We start from the raw sequence: 23,438 nt of genomic DNA on the forward strand, positions 1-23,438 counted from the left end.
CGAAACGTACATACATAACACGACTGAATGAAAAGTTCGGGGGGTCGGGCGCCCCTCCCGGCCCCTTAAATGCTACGCCCTTGATTCTGGGGGGGGGGGGTGTATACGCGTATAACATCGAACGAAGATCAACATCAGACGTCGAGAGAGAGGGGACAGCTGAACGAAGTCAGACGCATGGATTGGAGCCGCACATACATCAGAGACGAATTTTGAGAGGCACGAGAGAATCAAGATTGGGATTTAAGATTCAAGTCGATTAGGCAACGAGTTATTGTTCGGTTTGTTTTACTTTTTGTTCTCAAACTTGATACTATGTCTTCTTTGTTATTTGAGACTTGTTTATTATTCTTTTTCTTGACTATGATTGTTGGCTAAACACTTTTAACTACTTAGGCATGACAATAGTTTAAATAAATTTTGGATTTTTATTCGGTTTTTGGCGTTTAACTGGAAAAACCGAAAACGGGTGTATAAAAAACCGGTCTGCCAGGCTCTGCAGAAAAAAAACTGTTTTTTCATCTTTTTTTTTTATAACATTTTATAAGGTTTTTTCAGCACTAAAACCCCAAAAACAACTTTTTTTTTCAGCCAGAAAACACCCCAAAGCTGCTGGCTTTTTCAAGACAAAAATATCAAGTTTCTGCTGGTTTTTTCAGCAAGCAGACTCCCAAAACTGCAGGTTTTTCAGCACATAACCATAAAAAACAGTGGATTTTTTTCTCCAAAAAAAACTCCAAAACTCTGCAGGATGTTTTAGTGCTCGAAACCATCAAAAACCATTGTTTCTACAGAAAAGAAACAGCATATAGTTTCTGCAGTCTTTTTATAATTTTTTTTGTATTTTTTTAACTTTATATTTTTAATTTTTTATTTTTTTTTTCATCTCATTATTACCCGAACTCATCCTTACCGGAACCCATCCTGACCCAAACTTATCCCGACCTTTTTTTAATATACCCATCCTGTTGCGAAGTTCATTTAGTTGTCAATTATTGGAGTAAGAAAAGAATAGCTAAAGCACATTTTCAGCCACCATCAGGTTTACTTTAAAACACGAAATTACATATTTACCTGTTATCAGTCATTAAAAGAATCATGGTATTCATATGATCTACATGATTATCTAGGCACTTGATCTATGTGAGATTGCATTGAACAAATAAGGTGTTGTTCGTGATACTGCTTTTGCTGCTTAGGTCACCTTAGTATTACATACACACAAAAGTAACCACTAATAAGATAGCTTTAAGTTAATCATGTTTAATTTCTTTTTATATATGTTTTTTATGTTTGGTATAGGTTGTAAGCTTCAGTAAAACCTCGCCTCCCATCCAAGACGAACCGACGTCACCCGTATTCGCCCTTCACCTGGATGCCGCAAAAAATAATGGGGAGAGTGGGAGTCGAACTAGGGTCACAAGGAACACCAAGTCTTTCCCCAACCGCTGCACCACTACCTTATTGGCCGAAAGTGTTATATTCTAACATCACATTGTGTGTACGTCTGTGTGTGAGAGAGATAGTCCTTTCTATACTATATTTTAGACATAAAATTGGGCTTCTGTTTTGGTATTTGGAGAACCATATATTATAGACACAAAATTGGGCTTCTGTTTTGGTACGGGAGAACCATATATATCTATACTATATATAATATGCATATTCGAAGGAAACTTTGGTCATTTGCCACTTACTTAATTGGGATTCTGTTTGGTACTGAGAGAACTACGAATTGATTCCCTTTTAAGCAATTTTTTGAGTTTTTCTTTTCGTTTGCTATAGTTAGTGCATCAAAACCGGTTGATTTCTCGCTTATCGCAACGCGTGAGGTTACTTACTAGCATTTCATGTTATCCATAATTTCCAAATATAAGTAGAAATAAATTATCTTATTTTTCATAATTCCAGGTTTCAATAAGTTGATGTAATTTACATACATGTCACATTAGTGTATGACATAGAAGGAATGCATTAAAAGAATGGTTAAGAACTAGAAATCTTACACCATTCTATTAAATGTTTGTAAATACTATAAGGTAAAGAAGTTGAAACCAACACCGTAGACACTACCAATCTTAAAGAAACAATATAAGTTAAAGCAATGAACAATATATTCTCATCTTACAAAGTATTACTATATAATACTCATAGATAGACCACATTGATGCTACGAAAAAAGCAAACTAACAGACTTACTATACAATATCTCACGAGAAAATTGATATTTTAACAGAAAACGAGTACCGCGTTGTAAAATGTCATCCCGCCGCATCGCGCGGGTAAAGGACTAGTACCCCTTAAGATGTGTAGGTCCCTTTAGTCCTATGGATCTTGACAAAATTATTTATCAAATCTAGTGTGCGGAATCCTCTAGATTAGATTATCATATAAAGGTGTAGAAACAGAGAAACTCAAACCAACAAACTTATCTTTATTGATTATACAAAACAATCAACCTAAGATCCTAGCACTCAATAGAAAGTTCGTCCACCACACTAGGTCACGAATTCTGATGCGTGTTAGTGTGTATATGTTTTAGGTATATATTTTAAGCCCTTTTTTTACACTTTTTAGCCAAGTTTTAAATTTATAAAACACGATATTTACTAACACTAAACACACATATGGGCAAGTGCACCCATCGTGGACGTAGTATAGTGTTGGTAAGATACCGAGGTCGTCCAAGGACACAAGAGCTTTTAGTACCGGTTTATCCTCAACGTCTAATCAAATCAAAATGTTAGAAAAATATTTTTAAACTAAGAAAATAAAACTAACTAAAATGCTGAAAAATAAAAATAAAAACAGATAGACAAGATGAATCATTTAGATCCGACTTGTGTGTTAGTGTAGCCTTTGATTATTTTTGCACTTTTGCACTTGTTTAAGAGATTATCTTAGTTATTGTATAGGCCCCTCTTTTGAAGGTGACGTTACCCTCAACCCAGTAGTTTGAGTCAGCAAGGATACAATCCTAAAGGGTCGGATTATTGAAAGATAATTAATTAAGTTATTAATGCATAATGTGGTAGGCCCCTCTTTTGGAGGTGACGTTACCCTCAACTAAGTAGTCTGAGTCAGCAGGGATACAGTCCTAAGTAGTTGGGTTAAAGTTTTAATAGTAGTTTAACTTATGAGGGGATCGAAGAGTTTGGACCCCCGCCATCCAATACCTTTGGGTATTGAAGGAGGTCCTACTAAATTTGACCTAGGTCCTTTGCAGGATCTATACACTGAACAATGGCAAGACTCTTACCAAACCGTTCCCTTAACCCCCGACCAGGTAGCCAACATACCTCCATATAGACCGTGGAGATATGAATGGTGAAAATCTTTTATTTTATATAGACAGTAAAATAATGCCAAGACACCACGGACAAACGATAAGGAAGAATCACTTTCAACATAAGAAACTAGTAATTAAAGTCATTAATACAAAACCAATTAAAAAGTGCAAAAGATTAAAAATAAAAAGTATTACACTAAACACTTGTCTTCACCAAGTGATGTAAGAGACTTAGGCAAACATGGCCTTTGATTGTCAAGAACTCTTACGATCAATCTTGGATCCCGAGACGACTCACACACTCTATGATGGACAATGGATGATGGTGGTGGATGATGGTGTTATGGTGGTGGTGGTGGGTGGTGGGTGAAGTGTGAGAGAGGTGGTGTGCCAAGGGATGAGTAGAAATGGCTCCAAGCACTCCTATTTATAGGCTGAACAGAAGCCTGGGCACGGCCCCGTGCCTGTCTGACACTCTCTTTCTTCATTAATTGTAATTCGCAATTACAATAAATGCGCCTGCAGCACTCTGACCACGCCCCCGTGTCCGCTGGGCACGGCCCCGTGGTGGGCAGTAGAAGCTTCTATAGGTTTGTCTTTTCTGCTGCTTCTTGGGCGCGGCCCCGTGCTCGCTGAGCACGGGGCATGTTCAGTCTTCTGACTTCTTTGTTTTGCTTGGGAAGATGCTGTCGGGAGGGTCGGCATATCACTTTTGTTCCTTTTCTTGTAATTATGTTAGATTTTGCTGTCTTTTTGCTTCTTTTGTTATTTTGAGCTCATTTAATCCTGAAAATACAAAAGGAAGACAAAAGCACACTTTTTCCAATGTTAGTACTTAAAAAGGGTTAGTTTTAAGCCATTATTGATGTAATTTATATGTTGCATTTTGTGCACATCAAATACCCCCACACTTGAATCTTTGCTTGTCCTCAAGCAAAACTCTTTATAATTTGGCTTTATTCACTCCCAAATGGAATGGGTAGAAGAGAAGGTTTTTGGACTTGTCATAGAGTATCGGGATTTTCCAAGATTGTTTAGGTTTTGTTTTTATTTATTTATAATTCTATTCGTCATGATTTATTAAAAACATTTCATAAGATAAATTATTTATTAAGGCATAACATACCTCCTTAAAATTCCATTTATATACAAGTTCACATACCTCACGGGGGGAAATCACTCACACTCGGCCGAAGGTGTATTTTTAGTGAATCACTCGAGAGCGGCATGGAACTTACTCCTACCATAAGCTTGCCAAGCAATCAATCCTCCTCCTTTTTAACTTTATACCTTTGTAAATATCAAGAGGACTTTTTGGGTGAAGGGTTAGGCTTGGGCTAAAGGTGGGTGGTTGGGTTAGTGGTTAATAGAAAAGGGCGAAAGGCGTAAAAAGCGTCGGTTTTCGTAAAACATTTTGTTTTTGTGACTTTTTATTTTTTTCGATGAAGTATTTATTCAAACAAGCTTTTGTTTGATGAGCTTGATTTGTTTATTTCCATCTTCATCATCATTTTTTTAAGGAAGTCACACGAAAACCGAGCTTTGTTACTAAAATAAAGGGTTAAAAATGAAAAAGGGGTTTTGGTGGGTAAAAGGGTTTTGGGTTAAGAAATGAAAAGGTTTAGGCTCAAAGGGGTTAACTAGGGGAATTTTGGGTAGGTGGTAAAAAAATGAAAAATAATGGTGTAGAAAGAAAAAAAGGGTTAGTCATAATGCCTCCATCATTTACTTACTTGGGTTTAAGTTGGTAAGGACCGGGAATGAATTGTCGTGGCAAGTTCTAGAGTCGTAAGAACCAAGCGGCTATTCACGCAAGAAACGAAAAATGAGCATTTAGTGTAAAGATGTATATTTGTATGCTCAATAAAGGCTCAAAACTCACTTTTGTGGGAATGGGTTTTTATGTGATCAAGCATATATAATCAAATTTTAACTAAGCTTGTCATGCCGTTTCATAATTTTCTTATGTTGGTTCTTTTTATCACGACGTTATTGGTTGTAAACTTATAAAAATATAACATTGTTAGACTTTGAATTCCCAACTTAAACTTAGACAAGTAAAAAAATTGAAATTTTTAAAAAAAAAAAAATTGGGGTGATTAGTGTAGCAACTACCGAAAATGCAGCGGAAATACAAAATCGGCATGAATCAAAGCAGAAATGTGTAGAAACAGAATGAATTCACTTTAAAACAGTTTTCTCATTCAATCTTTACAAAATACACGGGCAGTAGTTCGGTTACACGGGAGACATCAACGTGTAAAATGAGAAAACAACTTGGGTATATATAGGGGATGGGGTTTCGCTTATGTGACATGTCCATATGAGCGAAACCTTAAGCTTGGGGTTTCGCTCATATGACATATGTCCATAAAAGCGGAACCTCAACATTTACATATTCAACCCCTATACAATATATAATTAACACATCTAGACCCTATACATTCAACAACTAAGACTAAGACGCAGGCTTTAGACATTCGTGCACCAACAAACTCCCCCTTGGATACAGCCGCAGTCTTCAGTCTTGGTCTTGGGTCTTCACAACGACTTGAACTTTTCTTCGTGTTGCTTAGGCTTCCTCCTAAGCGCATTCCTTATCATGTCGTTCTGTTTCTTCCTTGCTTTATCTTCTTCAGCTTGAATATGCATCCATTTACCTTTGTTCTCATCAAGCTTTTGACATTCACGAGCAGCTTTCCTTTTCATCTTTTCCTCGAGCGACCACCATGAAGACTTCCATTTACTTTCAGAGTTAATACTTTTCTGAAAGCAAAGGGTTACAACTCGCTGAAATTGCATGGCCTGCTCTCTGTCCTCTTGCTGATAGTGAATTTTGTTGATGAAAAGACATTCGATATCCTTTGCAGAGCAATTTACCAGCCACATAGGATCATAAACATGAATCTCTCTCAATTCTCCACCTGCTTTGTAAGTAATCACTGCTTCAGTAGTAATGCAACTATAAACCCAGCCCATGAAGCCTTTGTAGAACTCTTGCTCCATTGGAGGCACTGGTATAGTCTTCATCGTTTTAGGCTTTTTCACATTCAGAATCGTCTCTTCAACACCTGTCACTGGATCTCTTCTTGCAACTCTTTTCGGATAGTGTGGCTTCCAGTGCTTGAAGTCTCTTAAAGCCTCGAACTTTATCAATCCCCACATAGCAATATCGTTCTTCCTGACATTATATCCCAAAGTTCTAACCTTTAACAGTTCATCCACATCCCACCATGGAAGTGACATAATATCATGTAACTTTTCAAAGTACTGGACTCCGCATTCCCTCCTAATCTCATACGCATTAACTTGCGGTAAGAAACCCCAGCTGATAATGTCACCGAGAGATACGCTTCTATCACGTTGATAATACTTCAGAGGACGTTTGAACTTTCTCTCGTGACTTTCTTTAAACCATTTCTTCCTTTCTTCCTTTGCCATGTCTTTCTGAGTGCCATCAAAGTTTTTATCTTTCAGAATTTCAGCAACTTTCCTTCGCAACTCATCACGATTCTCCTCAGTAAAGAATTCCATTAACTTTGGCAACTGTGAGGTATCTTCATTAACGCTTTCATCATCTGTCCAGTCTTCAACTTCAACTCTATCATACAAATCAGCATCTTCAACATATCGATACTCATACTCAGACTGCTGATTTATGTCAAATGCATTCAACTCTTCTTCAAACTCAGAGTTCATTTCTTCTTCAAAATCGAATTTAAAGTCAGGATCCATCAAGCGAGTCATTTCCTTAATTGCTTCCAATGTGTAAGTATGGAAATGCTCTCCTTCTTCATGATAAGTATCCAATCTTAGAATCATCTTCTGATCTTGTTGAACATTCTCTGCATCTCCTGACTCCCCCTGTCTATCAGCTCCCCCTGATTCTTCGTTCACAGAATCATTCATCAAATTATCAACATTCTGTTCAGCAGAAGCCTCAGTAACTTTCAAACCTGTACCACCCTGAGCATCATCGTCATCATCATCTTTACCTGAACCATGACTGCTCGCAGAGTATACTTTCTCATCTTTGACATCTTCCTCTTCATCCTCTTCCTCATCATCTTCATCACTATCTCCAATTAACTCATCCATAGGAGTATAATCCTCAACCAGACCAGAAACAGCAGAAATAGGCTCGGGATTTTCAACAACCATTGAAGGAACAATTGATCTTTCAGTTACTGCAGAACTTCCTTCAACTCCCTTGCCTTTGTCTTTCATTTGTTCATTTAATTTGTCTTGACGTTCAGCTCTGAGCTCTTCAACTTGCAGCTCTTCAAACTTTTGCTCTACAGACGTTCCGAGCATGCTTTCAACTACTTTATTCAGCATATAGAACTCATGATCTCTTAACGCTTTAGCTGCTTCAAATTCTTTGTTCTTCAACTTGAAGTATTCATTTTGTTCATCACGTCTAGCCTTTTCTTCTTCTAGCTTAGCAATTCTCACCTTCAAGATGTCTATTTTTGACTGATCAGAATCAATCTTTTTCACCAACTCTTTATTATCAATCTCCAGCTTCTTTACACGCATTTCAAGTATTTTCTCCCGATCAGACACCTTCTTGTTTTCAGGGGCTATTTTCTTGTTTTCCAGTAACACTTCATCCATCCTTTTCTCCAACTTTAACACTTGTTCATTGTTTGCAAAACCAAAATCTCCGATGTCTTCAAGATTATCATGTGGAGTATAAAGACCTTTGCTAGAAGAACCAGGTTGCATTTGAGTGAGTGGAGGGGTCTGAAAGAGTTCTTGCGAGGTGAAAAGGGTTCGATCCAAATCACGTCCATTATTCGTCCCGCAAATTTGTATCCCATTCAGATGAATGACTTCGATGTTATTCTTGGCATGGACTGGCTCTCGCGGCATAATGTCTCGATTGAATGTCAGACTCGCCGCATTGTTTTTGGAAACCCTCAGCGTCCTGAATTCATTTATCAAGGGACTCAACCTCGTAAGCCATTGAAAATAATTTCTGCATTTAAGGCCCAAAGGTTTCTTTCACACAGGTGTGTAGCATTCTTTGCTTCGATAAAAGCTACGTCTTCAAATGAGCCTAACATCTCTGATTATCCAATTTTCTGTGAGTTTCCAGATGTATTTCCTGAAAAGCTTCCTGGACTCCCACCAGATCGCGAAATGGAGTTCACTATTGATCTGATTCCTGGTGCCGAGCCGATTTCTAAAGCACCGTACCGCATGGCGCCTCTAGAGCTCAAGGAGCTCAAAGAGCAGTTGCAAGAGTTGTTAGAACTTGGTTTTATTAGACCAAGTGTCTCACCTTGGGGCGCACCGGTCTTGTTCGTGAAAAAGAAAGATGGTTCTATGAGACTTTGCATTGACTATCGAGAATTGAACAAAATCACCATTCAGAATCGATATCCACTACCTCGCATCGATGATCTGTTTGATCAACTTCAGGGTGCTAAATGTTTTTCTAAGATCGATCTAAGGTCTGGGTATCACCAGCTGAAGATCAAAGATTCAGACATTCCTAAATCAGCTTTCCGCACTCGGTATGGTCATTATGTGTTTTTGGTTATGCCATTCGGGTTAACCAATGCTCCAGCTGTTTTCATGGACCTAATGAATCGAGTCTTTCACGAGTTTCTCGATAAATTCGTCATAGTCTTCATCGACGATATTTCGGTCTATTCTAAGAGCAAGGAAGAACATGAGGACCATCTTCGTACGGTACTTGAAATTTTGCGACAAAAGAAGCTTTATGCAAAATTTTCGAAGTGCGAGTTCTGGTTAGACCAAGTAGCTTTCCTTGGTCATGTGGTTTCCGCTGAAGGTATTTCAGTGGATCCTGCTAAGGTGGAAGCAATCACTAAATGGCCTACACCTACCTCAGTCACCGAGGTTCGTAGTTTTCTTGGCCTCGCCGGATATTATCGCAGATTTGTCGAAGGATTTTCAACCATCGCCTTACCTCTAACCCAACTTCTAAGAAAAGGGGTTAAATACGCTTGGAACGATGATAGAGAGAAAAGTTTTCAGGAGTTGAAGAAAAGGTTAGTGTCTGCCCCGATTCTCACACTTCCATCAGGTACAGGTGGATATCAGATTTATAGCGATGCTTCGAAGAAAGGACTCGGATGTGTTTTGATGCAACACAATAAGGTCATTGCTTATGCCTCACGTCAGTTGAAGCCGTATGAGGTTAATTATCCGACGCGTGACCTCGAGCTTGCCGCCGTTATCTTTGCTCTAAAGATTTGGCGACATTATTTGTACGGAGAGACTTGTGATATTTTCACTGATCACAAGAGCTTGAAGTACATCTTTACACAAAAGGAGTCGAACATGAGACAACGACGTTGGTTAGAGCTTTTAAAAGATTATGATGCCAACATCCAGTATCATCCGGGAAAGGCCAATGTTGTGGCCGATGCTCTTAGCCGAAAGAACTTTGGGACAATTTCATCTCTCCGATTGCAACCACATATTCTAACCGATTTTGAAAAACTCGATATTGGTATCCATCTTGGTGACGCTGACGGTTATCTAGCCAGATTTCAGATTGAGCCCGACTTAATCTCGCGCATCAAGAGTGCTCAACAAGATGACGGAGAACTTTGGGCTATTATACCGAATTTGGAGGTTGGTAAGCAGTCAGAATTTCGAATTGATGAAAATGGGGTAGTTTGGTGTGGAAAACGGTTATGTGTTCCGAATGATTCCATCCTACGTGAATCATTGTTAGTTGAAGCTCATAGTTCACCATTCTCTATCCACCCTGGATCTACAAAGATGTATCGAGATCTTCGTCAGCACTTTTGGTGGAACGCTATGAAAGAAGATGTAGCCAGATATGTTAGCAGATGTCTTACTTGTCAACAATTGAAGGCAGAACATCAGAGAGCCGGTGGTTTGCTTCAACCACTAGATATTCCGATATGGAATTGGGATGACATTTCAATGGATTTTGTAACTGGTTTACCGAGGACGTTCAAGAATAATGACACTATCTGGGTTGTAGTCGACCGCTTGTCAAAGTCAGCTCACTTTCTTCCGATTCAGCAGGGATTCTCAGTTAGTAGATTATCTGAAGTCTTTACTCAAGAAATCATTAGACTTCATGGTACCCCAGTCTCTATCGTGTCTGATCGAGACCCGCGGTTCACTTCACGCTTTTGGAAGGGATTTCAAGCCGCTTGGGGCACCAAATTGAGATTCAGCACGGCATTTCATCCTTAGACAGACGGTCAGTCAGAGCGCACTATTCAGACGCTCGAGGATATGCTTCGAGCATGTGCTCTGGAGTGGACAGGAAATTGGGATGAATATCTTTGTCTTGTCGAGTTTGCCTACAATAATAGTTGGCAAGCTAGCATTGGTATGGCACCGTTCGAGCTTCTTTACGGACGGAAGTGTAGAGCACCTATAATTTGGGAGGAAGTTGGTGAGAAAATCATTGAAGGACCCGAACTAGTGCAAGTTACCAATGAGAAAGTTGCTATCGCTAGGGAAAAGTTGAAGGAAGCGCAGAGTCGACAGAAAAGCTATGCAGACCGACATCGTCGAGCTTTGGAATTTAATGTTGGTGAGCGTGTTTTCTTACGAGTTTCGCCTTGCAAAGGCGTTCGTCGTTTTGGAATCAAGGGAAAGCTTAGCCCAAGATTCATCGGTCCATTCGAGGTTCTTGAAAGAGTTGGTGAAGTTTCTTACCGTTTGGCATTGCCACCGCAACTATCGCACGTGCATAATGTCTTTCATATATCCCTCCTTAGGGGATATAACTATCATCCGTTACACATTGTGAATTATCCTTATCATCTTATTCATGAGGACTTATCTCTTGAGGAGGAGCCCGAAGCTATTATTGACCGCCAAGAACGAATTATGCGTAGGAAGACTATTCCTTTTGTTAAAGTTCTTTGGAAGAACCATTCTGAACGTGAAGCTACATGGGAATTAGAAGACACGATCCACTCTCATTATCCAAATTTGTTTTCGTCTTAGTATCCTAAACTTTAATGTCTTGTGATCTTGTACGACCTTGGGATTGTTTCAGTCTCCATTTACCTACTCTTTTTGTAACTCAGTGTTTTCGCTAATGTGTAATGTTTCGCTTATGCTTATATGTGATCTAAATTGTGTCCGTATCAGTTATTAGCACCTTGCAATTTCGAGGACGAAATTTTTTTTAGAGAGAAAGAATTGTAACACTCGAAATTTTCTTAAATCGTTATAATATTTATTAAGGTTTAGTATGATTTAAGTTGGATGTTTAAAATAAGTTAAAATGAATTACTTTGATTTTTTTTTAAATCAAGTTAGTTAGTATTCTACACATTCATAATCACCAACCATGAATATGGTATATATTTTAAAATACAATGAGTTACTTAAATTTTATAAAACGGTTATTTTTTATAATCTTGTTAAAGCCATTTATGTGTGTAATATATATATATATATATATATATATATATATATATATATATATATATATGTATGTGTATGTGTAGGTAACTAGTAAATCTACCTGGTTACAAAGAAATAAATATCATAATTTTGTCCTAAATCTTTGTGCAAGACTAAGTTAAAAAGAAAAAGAAAAAAAACCCTCTCAACTCTATTCTCTTTCTCACAATATACGGACATACACACATACCAAACAATACACTATGTATGCACCATGCTTTAACATCATTTCTTTTTGAATCAAACTATTTGATAAACAAAAGAGGAAAAACAAAATCAATCCAGTAGGTGTGGATAGCATGAAACCTAAGATATATATATGTTTTGACTTTTGTGAAAGTTTAGTACATGTGTATAGGATAAATTAAATCATAAACCTATCACCTACCTACCATTTACCTTACTTCCTTTCTTTTCTTTTTCTTTGGGCAGAACCATCACGATCAAACTTTAATTTTGATTGTCATACACTCAACCCATTTCTGATTCCTTATAAAGAGACCAATATGATTTTATTATCAAACCAAACTAAAATACACATACACCCAAAAGTCTAATCTAAGTTCAAGAGTTCAAGTTCGGAGTTCAGTGCTTTCAAAATCCATCTCTTTGCTTGAATCAAGTGAGTGTCTATAATTCAAAATTTTTTTTTCTCTCTATCTTCATATGTTACAGGATAGGATTATATGTAAATCTTCACCCATGTGGGTGGGTGTTTGTCTAAAGCATGAAAAGTATGATGCTAACACAATATAAAACTTAGTTATCTTGAAATACTTTGTGTATTTTATTATTTCTTTTTAAAGAGTTCAATGACTTAATGTTGGTGTGTATGTACTTCCATATGTTCGTTTGCTTATATAGTATAAAAACTAAGCCTAAATATAATTCATGTTTTATTCCATAAAGGCATAGGTATGTATACAAATGTTGATTTTTGAACTCTACGTAGGATCTTGAACTTCCATATATTTATGCATATGTATATGCATGAGATTTACTTTGAGGGTTTACTATAATATTCTCCATGTTCATTTTATACATACATATAGTCATACTTATGGTTTCTAAACTTTTCTTCAAGTATCAAAACCAAGATTTATATAAAGATTATGTAATAGATTTGGATATTATGTAATTATATTATTTAGTGTGTAAAAATGTAGATTTATGACCCTAAGATGATTCAGGGGGAATTTACATATTTTATAAGTTTCATAAGATAGTAAAAAAAAAATAATAAATAATACTTATGTTAAGTGTCTTTAGTTATCCTACGTATGTATTTTCTTAAAACCTTACAAAAAGTATGTATAATAAATAAAGATCTAAATTTCTATGTTTATTATTCTAAAAAGCTATATGCAAAGACGATAACAAAGCGTATGTATAATAAAGTATGATATTTTTAGTCACTAAACAATTTATGGTGAGTGTAACCCGGAAGCATATGTTAACAAAGCGTGTCAGACAATTTTAATTTGGGGTTGTCGGAAAATTTAAGGAAAGATCTTTTAATATGAATAAATTCTATAATACTAATATCGTAAATACAGGTTTAGGTTCGCATAAGTTTTGAGGACGACTCGATTTGTGGATTTTTACGTTTTTGCTAAGCTAAGGTACGGATCCTTTTTCTTTTTCATCATAGTATAACTTACGACACGGATTCTTTGGTCTTACCCTCATAGTATTAAACTGTATCCGATACTTTGCAGTACGGATTCCTATTTCTGACATCATAGTATTTTTATCATATCCGTCACTTTGCAGTACAGATTTTAGTGTGATCCCGTTAAGCGTTTGATATGTGATGTGTTATCTGAATCAGTATGGTATTGTTTGTATGATTATTAGTGTGATGTAACATGCCATACCTCAGACTTGTACTCATGGTCGCATGTTCCTATTAGTATTATTTTCAGTTGGTTGTAAGCTATTTACATGGCCTTAGTTTTGTACTCTGTCACCCGAGCGTCTGGCTTGCTGTTTGGGCGTCAACGGCATGGCACTTATCGTGACAGTGCGTAATAAAAGTCACGGCGTCTCTAGCTTGTGCTCGTGTAGCACCTTGGCCCCTAGAGGCGTATAGATCGATCTTAGTTCCGAGTTTGAGTTTGTTGTGTGGAGATGGAATAATGGGTGAACGCCACACTCACCATCTCATAAGTACATGGACTAGCTAGCTGTGTACCAGTCTGTTTTTGGCTCTGGGTGCTTCGTTATTACATGACTTATTGCTGTGACATTCACGGTCACCTAATTAGTATATGCATTTGATACGTTTGTGATATGATATGATCCGTCCGCTACTGTGCCAATTATACTTTAGACGCATATTTCTAATTTGGTTCAACATCTACTTCAGTTTAATTTCTGTACCCGTATTGATTTGTTATTTCAATCTCGTCTCGTGTTTCTTTCTTTTCGTCCATCCTTACTTGTACTATTGTTCTTTCGTTACTGAGCAATTCTTTGGCTCAGCCGTAGTTTTCTTTTCTGTGTTTTCCTTGTCTTGTTTACAGGTAATCAGGGATAAAATGGGGAATCGGTAATGAGAGATTAATGGATGTTCAAGAGTATTTAAAGACTCTTTATTTTGTTAAGTCATGTACCTTTAAATGAACTTAAGACTTAGGGTATTTTGAGACGTGTATGTCACCTTGAATCCTATCTTATATTAAGTGGATGTGTTTTGGTTATGATATTCGTAATAGTGATGCTCTGACCTGCCCCGGGTTGGGGTGTTACAGCAGGTGAGGTGTTGTAGGCCCTTTGAAATTGATTCCAACTCCATTAAAAATTAGCTATATGTAGATTAGTAAGAGATGATGGAAGAAGAAAAGATGATGATGAAGCACTCTTATCTTCTTCTTCTTCTGCCTTTGCACCAAATGAAACCACTCTGTCTGAATTTCTACCAATTAATCTAAGTTTATCAAGTGAGGCTGGGAAATTTTGCAGCCCCCACTCTGAGATGTCCTTCTTTAACCCTCCTACTGAAAGTTCCTTTAAAGTAGGAGGCCACAAACCACAGGGAAAAGAGTCATCCAGACTTGGACAATCTCTTATTTGCATATATTCCAGAGATGTGAGACTTTGCAAATGCTCATGAGGAAATGACTTCAGATTCTTGCAATTATATATCTCAAGGTGTCTCAAGCAAAGAAATGGAAGAAAACCATAACCATTATCTGGAATGGATTCTATGTTATCACATCTCCAAATTGATAACTTGGTGAGATAAGATAAGCATCCTTCATGAAACAACCTCAATTTGGGCATTTCATAAATATAAAGAGATTCAAGTGATGATAAGAATTTGTTGTGAAGCCAACTTACATCCATATTATTACACCGGCGAATATCAAGAAACTTTAAAGAGGATGAGAGGCCGTCCATTGTTGGGAAGCTCAAGGATGTAGTTAAGTGGCACCCTCTTATTACCAACTTCTCAATGTTACTTGGACAACTGTAACTCTTGAGTCTTCGATAATCATCGATTTCCACTTCTCTAACAAATTTCAAAGGCATCTCTTTCTCTCCCAATGATATCAAATTTGCACACCTATTTACTTTCAACTTTTGTAAACCACCAAGAATTTCGTATGCCTCCGCTTCTGATCCCCACAGGTATGCGAGTTCACCACATTTAGAAATATTTAGATACTTTACCGCCTTAGTATCTTTTAGAACTTTTCCATGTAGTTGAGTAAGTCCTTCAATATTCTCTATTGTCAATCTAGCAATTGATGAAGACACACCGACCATGCTTCTTAACACCGCTAAAGAACATTCTTTTACATGTAAAACCGGAGTGACGGTATTAACTCCATTGCCACTACATCTAGCTTTGGACATTTTTCTATAGATATCTTACGAAGTCTAGGAAACACTCTAGATTTCTCGCAACCAATAGTTGACCATTCCTCCCAGCCCTTCATATCTTTAAACTCCAAAACTTTAAGTGATCGAAATGCAACGCCATGACAAGAAGAAGGGCCAAGAAACTCCAAACCCAGACTTTTCAACCCATATATGCCTTCAACAAAAAACTTTTGAAGTGACGGTAGATGTCCAAGTGTTGGTAAACATGTACAACTTCTACAATCACGTAATGTAAGTTCGGTTAAGCAAAAAAATAAGGGATCCCCGACCCAACTAGGAAACTTTGTTCCACCGTAATACACAATCTTGAGGCTTTTCAACTTCACAAAAGGCCTTAACGCTTCAAGTACTTCATATTCGGTTATCCCATTTCGGGAACCATCAAAGTCCATACTCCATTTCATCTGCAAATCAAAGATACTCTTTTTTTGTTGTAAGTTCGCCTCCTTTGCATGTAGAGCATCTTCCACTTTGTGCAGCCCCTCAATTGAAAGTTGGCCTTGAAGATGCTTTAGGCCCTTAAGATCGGATATCTTAAACTCATTAGCTCCCCCAATAATGACTTTTGGTAGAGTTTGTAGACCCGTTAACCCACTAATTTGTAACAGTAACTTGTTCAATTTGGGAGTATCACTAATGTCAAGGTGTCGCAGGTTTATTAACTTTACAATACTGTTCGGCAAGGTACATAACTTACAACAACCAGACAACAATAAGCTCTGTAGATTAAAAAGCTCACCTACTTGCTCAGGTAAGCATTTGATATACGTGTTGGAAAAATTGAGGTACCGTAAATGTTTGAGACTACCAATGGAATCTGGTACCTCTTTGATTGAATAATTAGCTAGGCTTAGCACCCTTAGGAATTCCATTTGTGGAAGTAGCTCTATAAGAACGTTGTGCGATAAGTGGGATTTTTGCCATGCATTTAACCTTGTACCTGGCATGGCTAAGAAAGTCCGCATGCATCTAGCTCTTTCTAGTGCCCTGAACTTTTTGTACACTTCATATTTTGTACACTTCATATTCTTCACGGATAAATGAAACGTGGTGGGATTTCTCCAAAGCTTCAATCTTATTGTCAACATCCATCTTATCATGCAACATAAAAAAGAACTCTCCTGCAACAATCTTCGCCAAGTCATTCATCAGGTCATGCATTGTATATAGTGATTTATCATTGTTTGAATGCTGTAAAAACGACCTTGACACTAGCTCTTTAAAACAATCCCAACCAAAACTCTCCATTGACTTCTTTACATTTGGTCTGTACAAAAGTCCTTCAGCCATCCATAGCAGGATTAGTTCATCCTTTTCAAACATGTAGTCCTTCGGGAATAAGCAACAGTATGCAAACAATTGCTTCAAATGCGGTGAGAGATCATAGTAACTTAGCTTTAGAGCAGGAAGAATCTCACTTCCATTATCTAAATGCCATATCTCACTATTCAAGAGCGCCTCCCATTCATCATCATTGGATTTATCTCTAAATAGCCTTCCAAGTATTCTCAAAGCTAAAGGCAATCTACCACATTTCTTGACGATATCATCACCATGCGATTTAAGTATTCCATTCACATCAAAGTTTTGTTTACCTGATGCATGCTGAGCAAATAAAGATAGAGCATCTTCATTTGACAAAAGCTGAAGAGGGTACGTTTGAATGGAGTCCATCATTGATGCAACCATGGTCTTCCGTGTTGTCACAAGAATTTTACTTCCAGGAGCCCCTACATTAAAAGGTCGTTGGAGGAGTTCCCACTCGTGGTAGTTTTCGTTCCAGACATCATCAAGAACTAGCAGGAACCGTTTCCGTGATAGGTTTTCTGCAAGTGCCACCTGAAGTAGATTTAGATTTGCAAAATCTTGGTTCCCTCCAGCTACAGCTTGAAGGATACCCTTGCTAATGTTAAATATATCAAAGTCATCAGATATACAAACCCATGCCATGAGCTCAAAGTTATCCTTCACTTTCTTATCGTTGCACAAAAGTTGGGCAAGAGTGGTTTTGCCAATCCCACCCAGACCTACAATGGAGACAACATTCACGTTTTTACTACTTGAAGATTCATTGTCCAGCAACTTCCCCAACAATGACTCTTTATCACCTTCCCGACCTATAATTTTGGATTCATCAACCAGTGAAGTTTCCTCCAATCGTCTACTTGGTCTATGTGACCTTTCAACGTTATCATTCAAACCCAAAAGATTTTTCTCATCAATTTGGTTGTAATCCCATCTAGCTTAGAACTCATCTTATGACCATACTTAAGAGCTTGAAATTTGGCTGGAATCAAGTTCAATAACTTACTCGTACGCTTGCTGGTGGTGGCTGAAGATTCTTTGCTCAACTGGCTCCGTATGGCTTTGGTGGCCAAATCATCAAGTACATCATCTATTTCATAAGCCAGATGCTGGAGTTTGTTTAGCCACAATTGTACGGATTTGTCTCTTATGTGCTTCTGACCTGCATCCGCAAGCACAGCTTGGATCTGGATCAAAGTGTTTCTCCATTTGTTGAGCTCAGAATAGATTCCTGCAGATCTAGCCAGCCGGATCAAGTCACCAGAGGCCAACTTCTCAAACAATACAGTGATGAATGCCCCCATAAAGAGTTCAGCAACTGCCATTGGAATTCAAAAGATAGTTTGATTCACAGTGACTTTTGATTTCAGAGAATTGTTGGGATGAAAAGTTGCAGATAGAAATTTTGTAGATATAAGTAAACTTCCAGCCTCGTCATATTTTATATAATAGTCATCGTTTGCAACTATGTTTCTAGTTTATCACGCTAATCAATTTGTAAAATAATCCAGTTTACAACTACATTTCTAGTTTATCACGCTAATCAATTTGTATAGTTGCTCCACATCAATATATAATAATAACACATATTGTATAGTGACATGAAGTCTCCATCAGCATAGCTGTCTGAAAGTTATGTTTAATTAAACATATTCTCTTTGTTTATAACAACATGTTTTATAGTTAATGTCAGCAACCTAGCTTGCTGGTCCGTACTGAACAAGACTTAACTATGAGATTGGCTACTGGTGATGTTAGGACAGAGTTTGTGTTATTTGCGTGTGACACATTATCAACAAATTGCCCTTACAAGTATGTTAAAAACCAGCTGTCAGCTGACATGTTCTTATATGTTATGCCAAATAATGTATCAGAGAAGACAATTGTGCGGCATCCTTTGAACAATGCTAACAAACATAATTTGTTAGTTATAGATTATAACAAACAAAGATAATTATATAAAACCATAGGTTTTAGTGATATACAGTTTAATCTAATAAAATACTAATAAAATTGTCATTTTGAAAAGAAAACCTTGTTAAAGGGACAGTCAGTTGAAATACTACATGTCTTACAAGTTTAGGAAAGAAAATACAGATTGTTCTTAGACTGGAGGGTATGGAGAGCCTCATCCCCAAGAGGATGGGCCGCCACGTCACCGCTACGTAGGAGGGGCTTGAAGGGGATGGACCTACGGGGTGGGGGATGAACCCCTTTATATATATATGTATGTATGTATAGGTATATGTGAGAGAAGGGAGGCACGGCAAGACCGGCGAGTGGGAGCCGCTTGGGACTAGCCGATCCAAGGGGGGCGGTGTGGGGGACCGGCGCCGGGCCTCAGCCGGCCCCCATACCGTCTGGTCTTATAGTTTTTGAACAGATTGTATATAGGCATGGCAAAAGAAACCTAAACACCCCAATTTAGTTGCATTCTGGGCATCTACTGTGACCTCCTCCTGGATCAGTTTTACCATAAGAAGCTTTTTACCGGGTCAATAAGGGGCTCAACTAAAAACAGTCAAATATTTAAACAAGTAAGAATGGAACTTGATTTACACACGATCAATGACAAGACCCAAATTTTATTAATGATTTTGTATGAACAAACTTGAACCAATTGATTAGAAGGATCAGGGGCCCTTATTTATTCATGCCGGAATATTGGCGTCAAACGTTGTGATGGTTAAACAAAACGATGCAACGTAGTGGTTCAATCTAATATGCCTAGTAACATATTTGACACAAACTATAAACTAATTACACTTTAAGCCAAAGGGCCTTTTTTTTCCAGCTTGACCGAGACAATTAAATCCCAAAGGATGGCTCTGGCCCTAACTACAAGCTTTTCTAATAATACTTAAGGACGAATGAGAGACCAATGTAATAATACTTAAGGACGAATGAGAGACCAATGGTGAGGGACTATTTAAAAGTCAGGATACGGTATAATATGTCACACCCCCTCATAGGCGGAAGCGCAAGGTGTATCGTGATTAGTTCTCATTGCATACTGCATACCATATAAGTAAACAAGCTATATGAATAAAATGCGTACGATGTTCATCCATTGCATGGTTATAAAAGAAATTTATAAGTCGCGAGTTGTTCATAAAAGACATAAACAAGTTATATTGTTTCCCAAAAGACTTGTTACAAAAATATAGGTTTAAACCAACATGTGAATGCACTATGTCTATCGCTTCCATCAATCATGAACTTTAGTGTCAAATGTATCGGGTCGTAGTTAATAGATTAGACAAGATAGGATTTAATGTATAAAGCACATCAGCACGAGATAGGTTCGCACGAATCTGCGCAAGGCAGATCCGCACGAATGGAGGTTGGCCAGGTCCGCACTTAAGCTGATCTGCACATGTCCATCCGCACAAGCATTGCGCATCCGTGATTATCTGCACGCGCGGATGGACCTTGCCTATATATAGTTGTTCATGTCTTGTTCATTTAGAACCTTTGGTGGACTAGAGAGAGGAAACTCTGTCCAAGTGGCTTCACAGTTTTGTACTATCAAATCATCAATAGAAACCTTATTAATTAGCTTGTTCTTGTTCAAGTCACCTTCGTACTCGGATTTCGCACAAGATACGAAGTCATAGCAATCAGTTGTACATTCAAGCAGATCGTGATCGGTCCTAACAAGTTCTTACAAGTGGTATCAGAGCAGGAGACTGGTTGCAAGGACTGAAGATACAAGATTCAAGCAAATCAGAGTCAAATCGGAGCAAAAATGATCTGAATTTCATTATTTTCTACTCATTCTTCTTCTACACTTCTTCTTCAAACTTAAAACACAGATTTAATGTCGAATCTACGGATAAAATTGACTAATTTTTGAATACGTTGTGCGAAATCATAATATAATCAATCCTTGAAAAGATTAGGTCAAAATTTGAGCTAAATCATTGAAATTTCTTTGAAAAACCATGAAAAATGTGACTCAAGTTTGCGCATTCGTTTGAGTTTATCAGGTTGCATTCGCACGGATCAGATCAAAGCTGATCCGCATGAATCAGTCAAGCACAAATTTCACGGATTTGAGTTGGTTGCATTTGCACAATTTTATCATCTTTTTCTTCTTTTCATCTAGTGTTCTTCCCTAGCCCTCATGCTAGTAGTAAGTTCACTTTGCACCCTTTTAAGTTTCTTGTTTCATGTAGTTCATAAAAGTGCAAGAAACCATCTTGAAGCTCATCTTAAAATTACATGGTAAACATAACTAAAACACTAAAAATATAACTAATTTACTTGTTAATGAAGTTGATTTTTATGTTGTTATGTGATGAATTTTGAAGTTGTTCTTGATGTTAGTATGCAAATCTAAATAGTAAACTTGTTCGAAGTGGTTAAAATATAAATATAACAAGTATACTAATAGAGCTACCAAGTTATATAAACAAAAATATCGGACAAAGAATATTTAAAAGAGTTCTAAAGAGTTCACTTGAAGTTTTTGGAAGAATATAAATACATGTTTATCAACTTGGTAGAAAAGTTTGTATAAAAGTCTTGTTATTTTTTTAGGATCTAGACTTTTATACAAGATTCATACACTCGATGAGATATATTTGTCACACCCTGTCTTTTGCGGAAGCGTATGATGTGTGACTAGCTTGTTATCATTGCATTCGATCATAATAAACAACTACATGATTTAAAACGATGTTCATCCATTCGGAAAATTTTGAGGATCACAAACACTTGTCATTTAAGTTTTAAAACACAACCTTCATCTAGGTTACAATTCAACAAAAGTGGATGACATCTAAACTTGTAGTCTACTTCTAGTTACAACACTTGCGCCCAAGATCCATCCTGTCACCTGAAATACATGTAATTTTGGAAAACATCAACATAAAGTTGAGCGAGTTCATGCGTTTTGCATACCGAGTATGAAAACATGGTATGTATCTTGTATAAATAAAGTATTCTTGCAAAAATCAAGTTTTCTTGTGTACACCACGTACTAATTGAATGTTTGTACAAAGACATTTCGGCATGTGAGGACATATGGAGCATTAGTGTTGGCTCCTTTAAGGCATGTGAGGACTTATGGAGCATTAGTGTTGGCTCCTTTAACTATGTCGATTACCCTCGACTGTGTCGATTAACCTCGACTGTGTCAATTTCCCTTGACTGTGTCGATTACCCTCGACTGTGTCGATTTACCTCGACTGTGTCGATTTACCTCGACTGGGACACCGAAGCACTCAAGAGGTCACATAAGGACCATGAGTGGGGCTCGGCCGTACCCGTTAGATCTAACCCTCGTCCCTAATTACTGAATGTTTTTAATGGCTTGGTACTAGTTTTCACCAAGACTTTATGGCATTTTTAGTATTAAGTCTATGCTCACATGATCTAGTAATTTCTAGGCATTTCTTAAAGCACATCATACTTGGTTCTCGTTCTCACCAAGTGTGCTTCTCGTATTTTTGTATTCTCGATTCGTATTGCACTCGGTACTCGTTCTCACCAAGAGTGCTTCTTGTATTTTTACTACTTGTAAAAATATTATAATATTTGTAACATGTATTTCACCCCCGAGAGTTATAAAACCAAAAACAGTTAAAGAAAAGGGGGAGCATGAACTCACAACTTTGCGTTCCTGCGTCGTAAACTTCACCGGAGTTGCTTATCTAGCATCGTGACCTAAACGCGTTTTATTAACGTTAGTCACTAGACTTGTATCGCACAAGTGCAAGTCACTATCTTTTGTATTTGTGTTCTTGTGTTAAAAATATTTATATTTTAAACTATTTGTCTTATATCATTTTCTCAAAAATAAATATACGTATCTTGTATTTTGCACCCGAATTATGTATTTTGTCCAAGTAATATATTTTCATAAATATATCCTCTTGTATGTGTCTAAGCATGTTGTATGTGTATTTTCATGTTTATACTCCTCATGAGTATTTAGTGTATCTTTACGTCTCAATACGCTAGCACGTATAACACATACTATATACACTTAGCACAAAAGTTGGTGATAAAATAATATATATTTTTCTCTCAAAAATATACATATTTATATCCACTTTTATTTTTGAAGAAATCCTCATTTCTTATCACCAAAAATTAGGGAAACCTTGGTAATACCTTTAAATACATTTTTAGGGAATAAGTTCTTCAAAAACTTATATTTTTCTAAGTGTCAAAATTTATAAAAATTTTGACAGAGTTTCCCCTAAAAATGGAGGTTTCCCATGTTTTCAAAACATGTGTTTATTTTCTTTTAAATCGTCAACAATCATCAACAACAATTATCAACAATAATCATCAACAACAATTATCAACAATAATCATCAACAACAATCGCTAATTTTCCCCATTTCATGAACTTGCATATTTACAAAAATGTGTAGTAATTTACTAGCACATTTAGTAAGTCTTGTTATCTTTAAAAATAAGTTTAATTTCTTAAAAAAAAAAAAAAACTTTATTTTTAAAGAATATGAAGTTCCACAACTTCTAGTCGGTTTTTACGAAAATTATT

The 23,438-nt window shown here is 37.1% G+C and overlaps 3 protein-coding genes and 1 long non-coding RNA gene across 4 annotated transcripts; 1 reads left to right on the forward strand and 3 right to left on the reverse strand.

Moving 5' to 3' along the window:
• The first annotated feature begins 12,227 nt into the window (after positions 1–12,227).
• LOC110902512 lies at positions 12,228–14,417 on the forward strand. Its single transcript, XR_004876807.1, has 3 exons — positions 12,228–12,350; positions 13,285–13,350; positions 14,254–14,417. It is a non-coding gene; the product is annotated as an uncharacterized LOC110902512 (long non-coding RNA).
• A 107-nt stretch (positions 14,418–14,524) lies between these two features.
• Positions 14,525–15,499, reverse strand: LOC110900627 (disease resistance protein RPS6-like). The gene has a single exon (XM_022147511.1). The coding sequence runs from the start codon at positions 15,497–15,499 to the stop codon at positions 14,525–14,527; it is 975 nt and encodes a 324-aa protein (XP_022003203.1).
• Positions 15,500–15,528: 29 nt separating this feature from the next.
• On the reverse strand, positions 15,529–16,563 carry LOC110900626 (putative disease resistance RPP13-like protein 1). Its single transcript, XM_022147510.1, has one exon. The coding sequence runs from the start codon at positions 16,561–16,563 to the stop codon at positions 15,529–15,531; it is 1,035 nt and encodes a 344-aa protein (XP_022003202.1).
• Positions 16,190–18,246, reverse strand: LOC110900625 (putative disease resistance RPP13-like protein 1). Its single transcript, XM_022147509.2, has 2 exons — positions 17,928–18,246; positions 16,190–17,859 (listed from the first exon to the last, which is right to left on the reverse strand). The coding sequence occupies exons 1-2, from the start codon at positions 18,244–18,246 to the stop codon at positions 16,622–16,624; spliced, it is 1,557 nt and encodes a 518-aa protein (XP_022003201.2). The 3' UTR covers positions 16,190–16,621.
• Between the last annotated feature and the right edge of the window lie 5,192 nt (positions 18,247–23,438).

The sequence above is a fragment of the Helianthus annuus genome, chromosome 13 (assembly GCF_002127325.2).
Source record: "Helianthus annuus cultivar XRQ/B chromosome 13, HanXRQr2.0-SUNRISE, whole genome shotgun sequence".
NCBI classification, from domain to species: domain Eukaryota; kingdom Viridiplantae; phylum Streptophyta; class Magnoliopsida; order Asterales; family Asteraceae; genus Helianthus; species Helianthus annuus.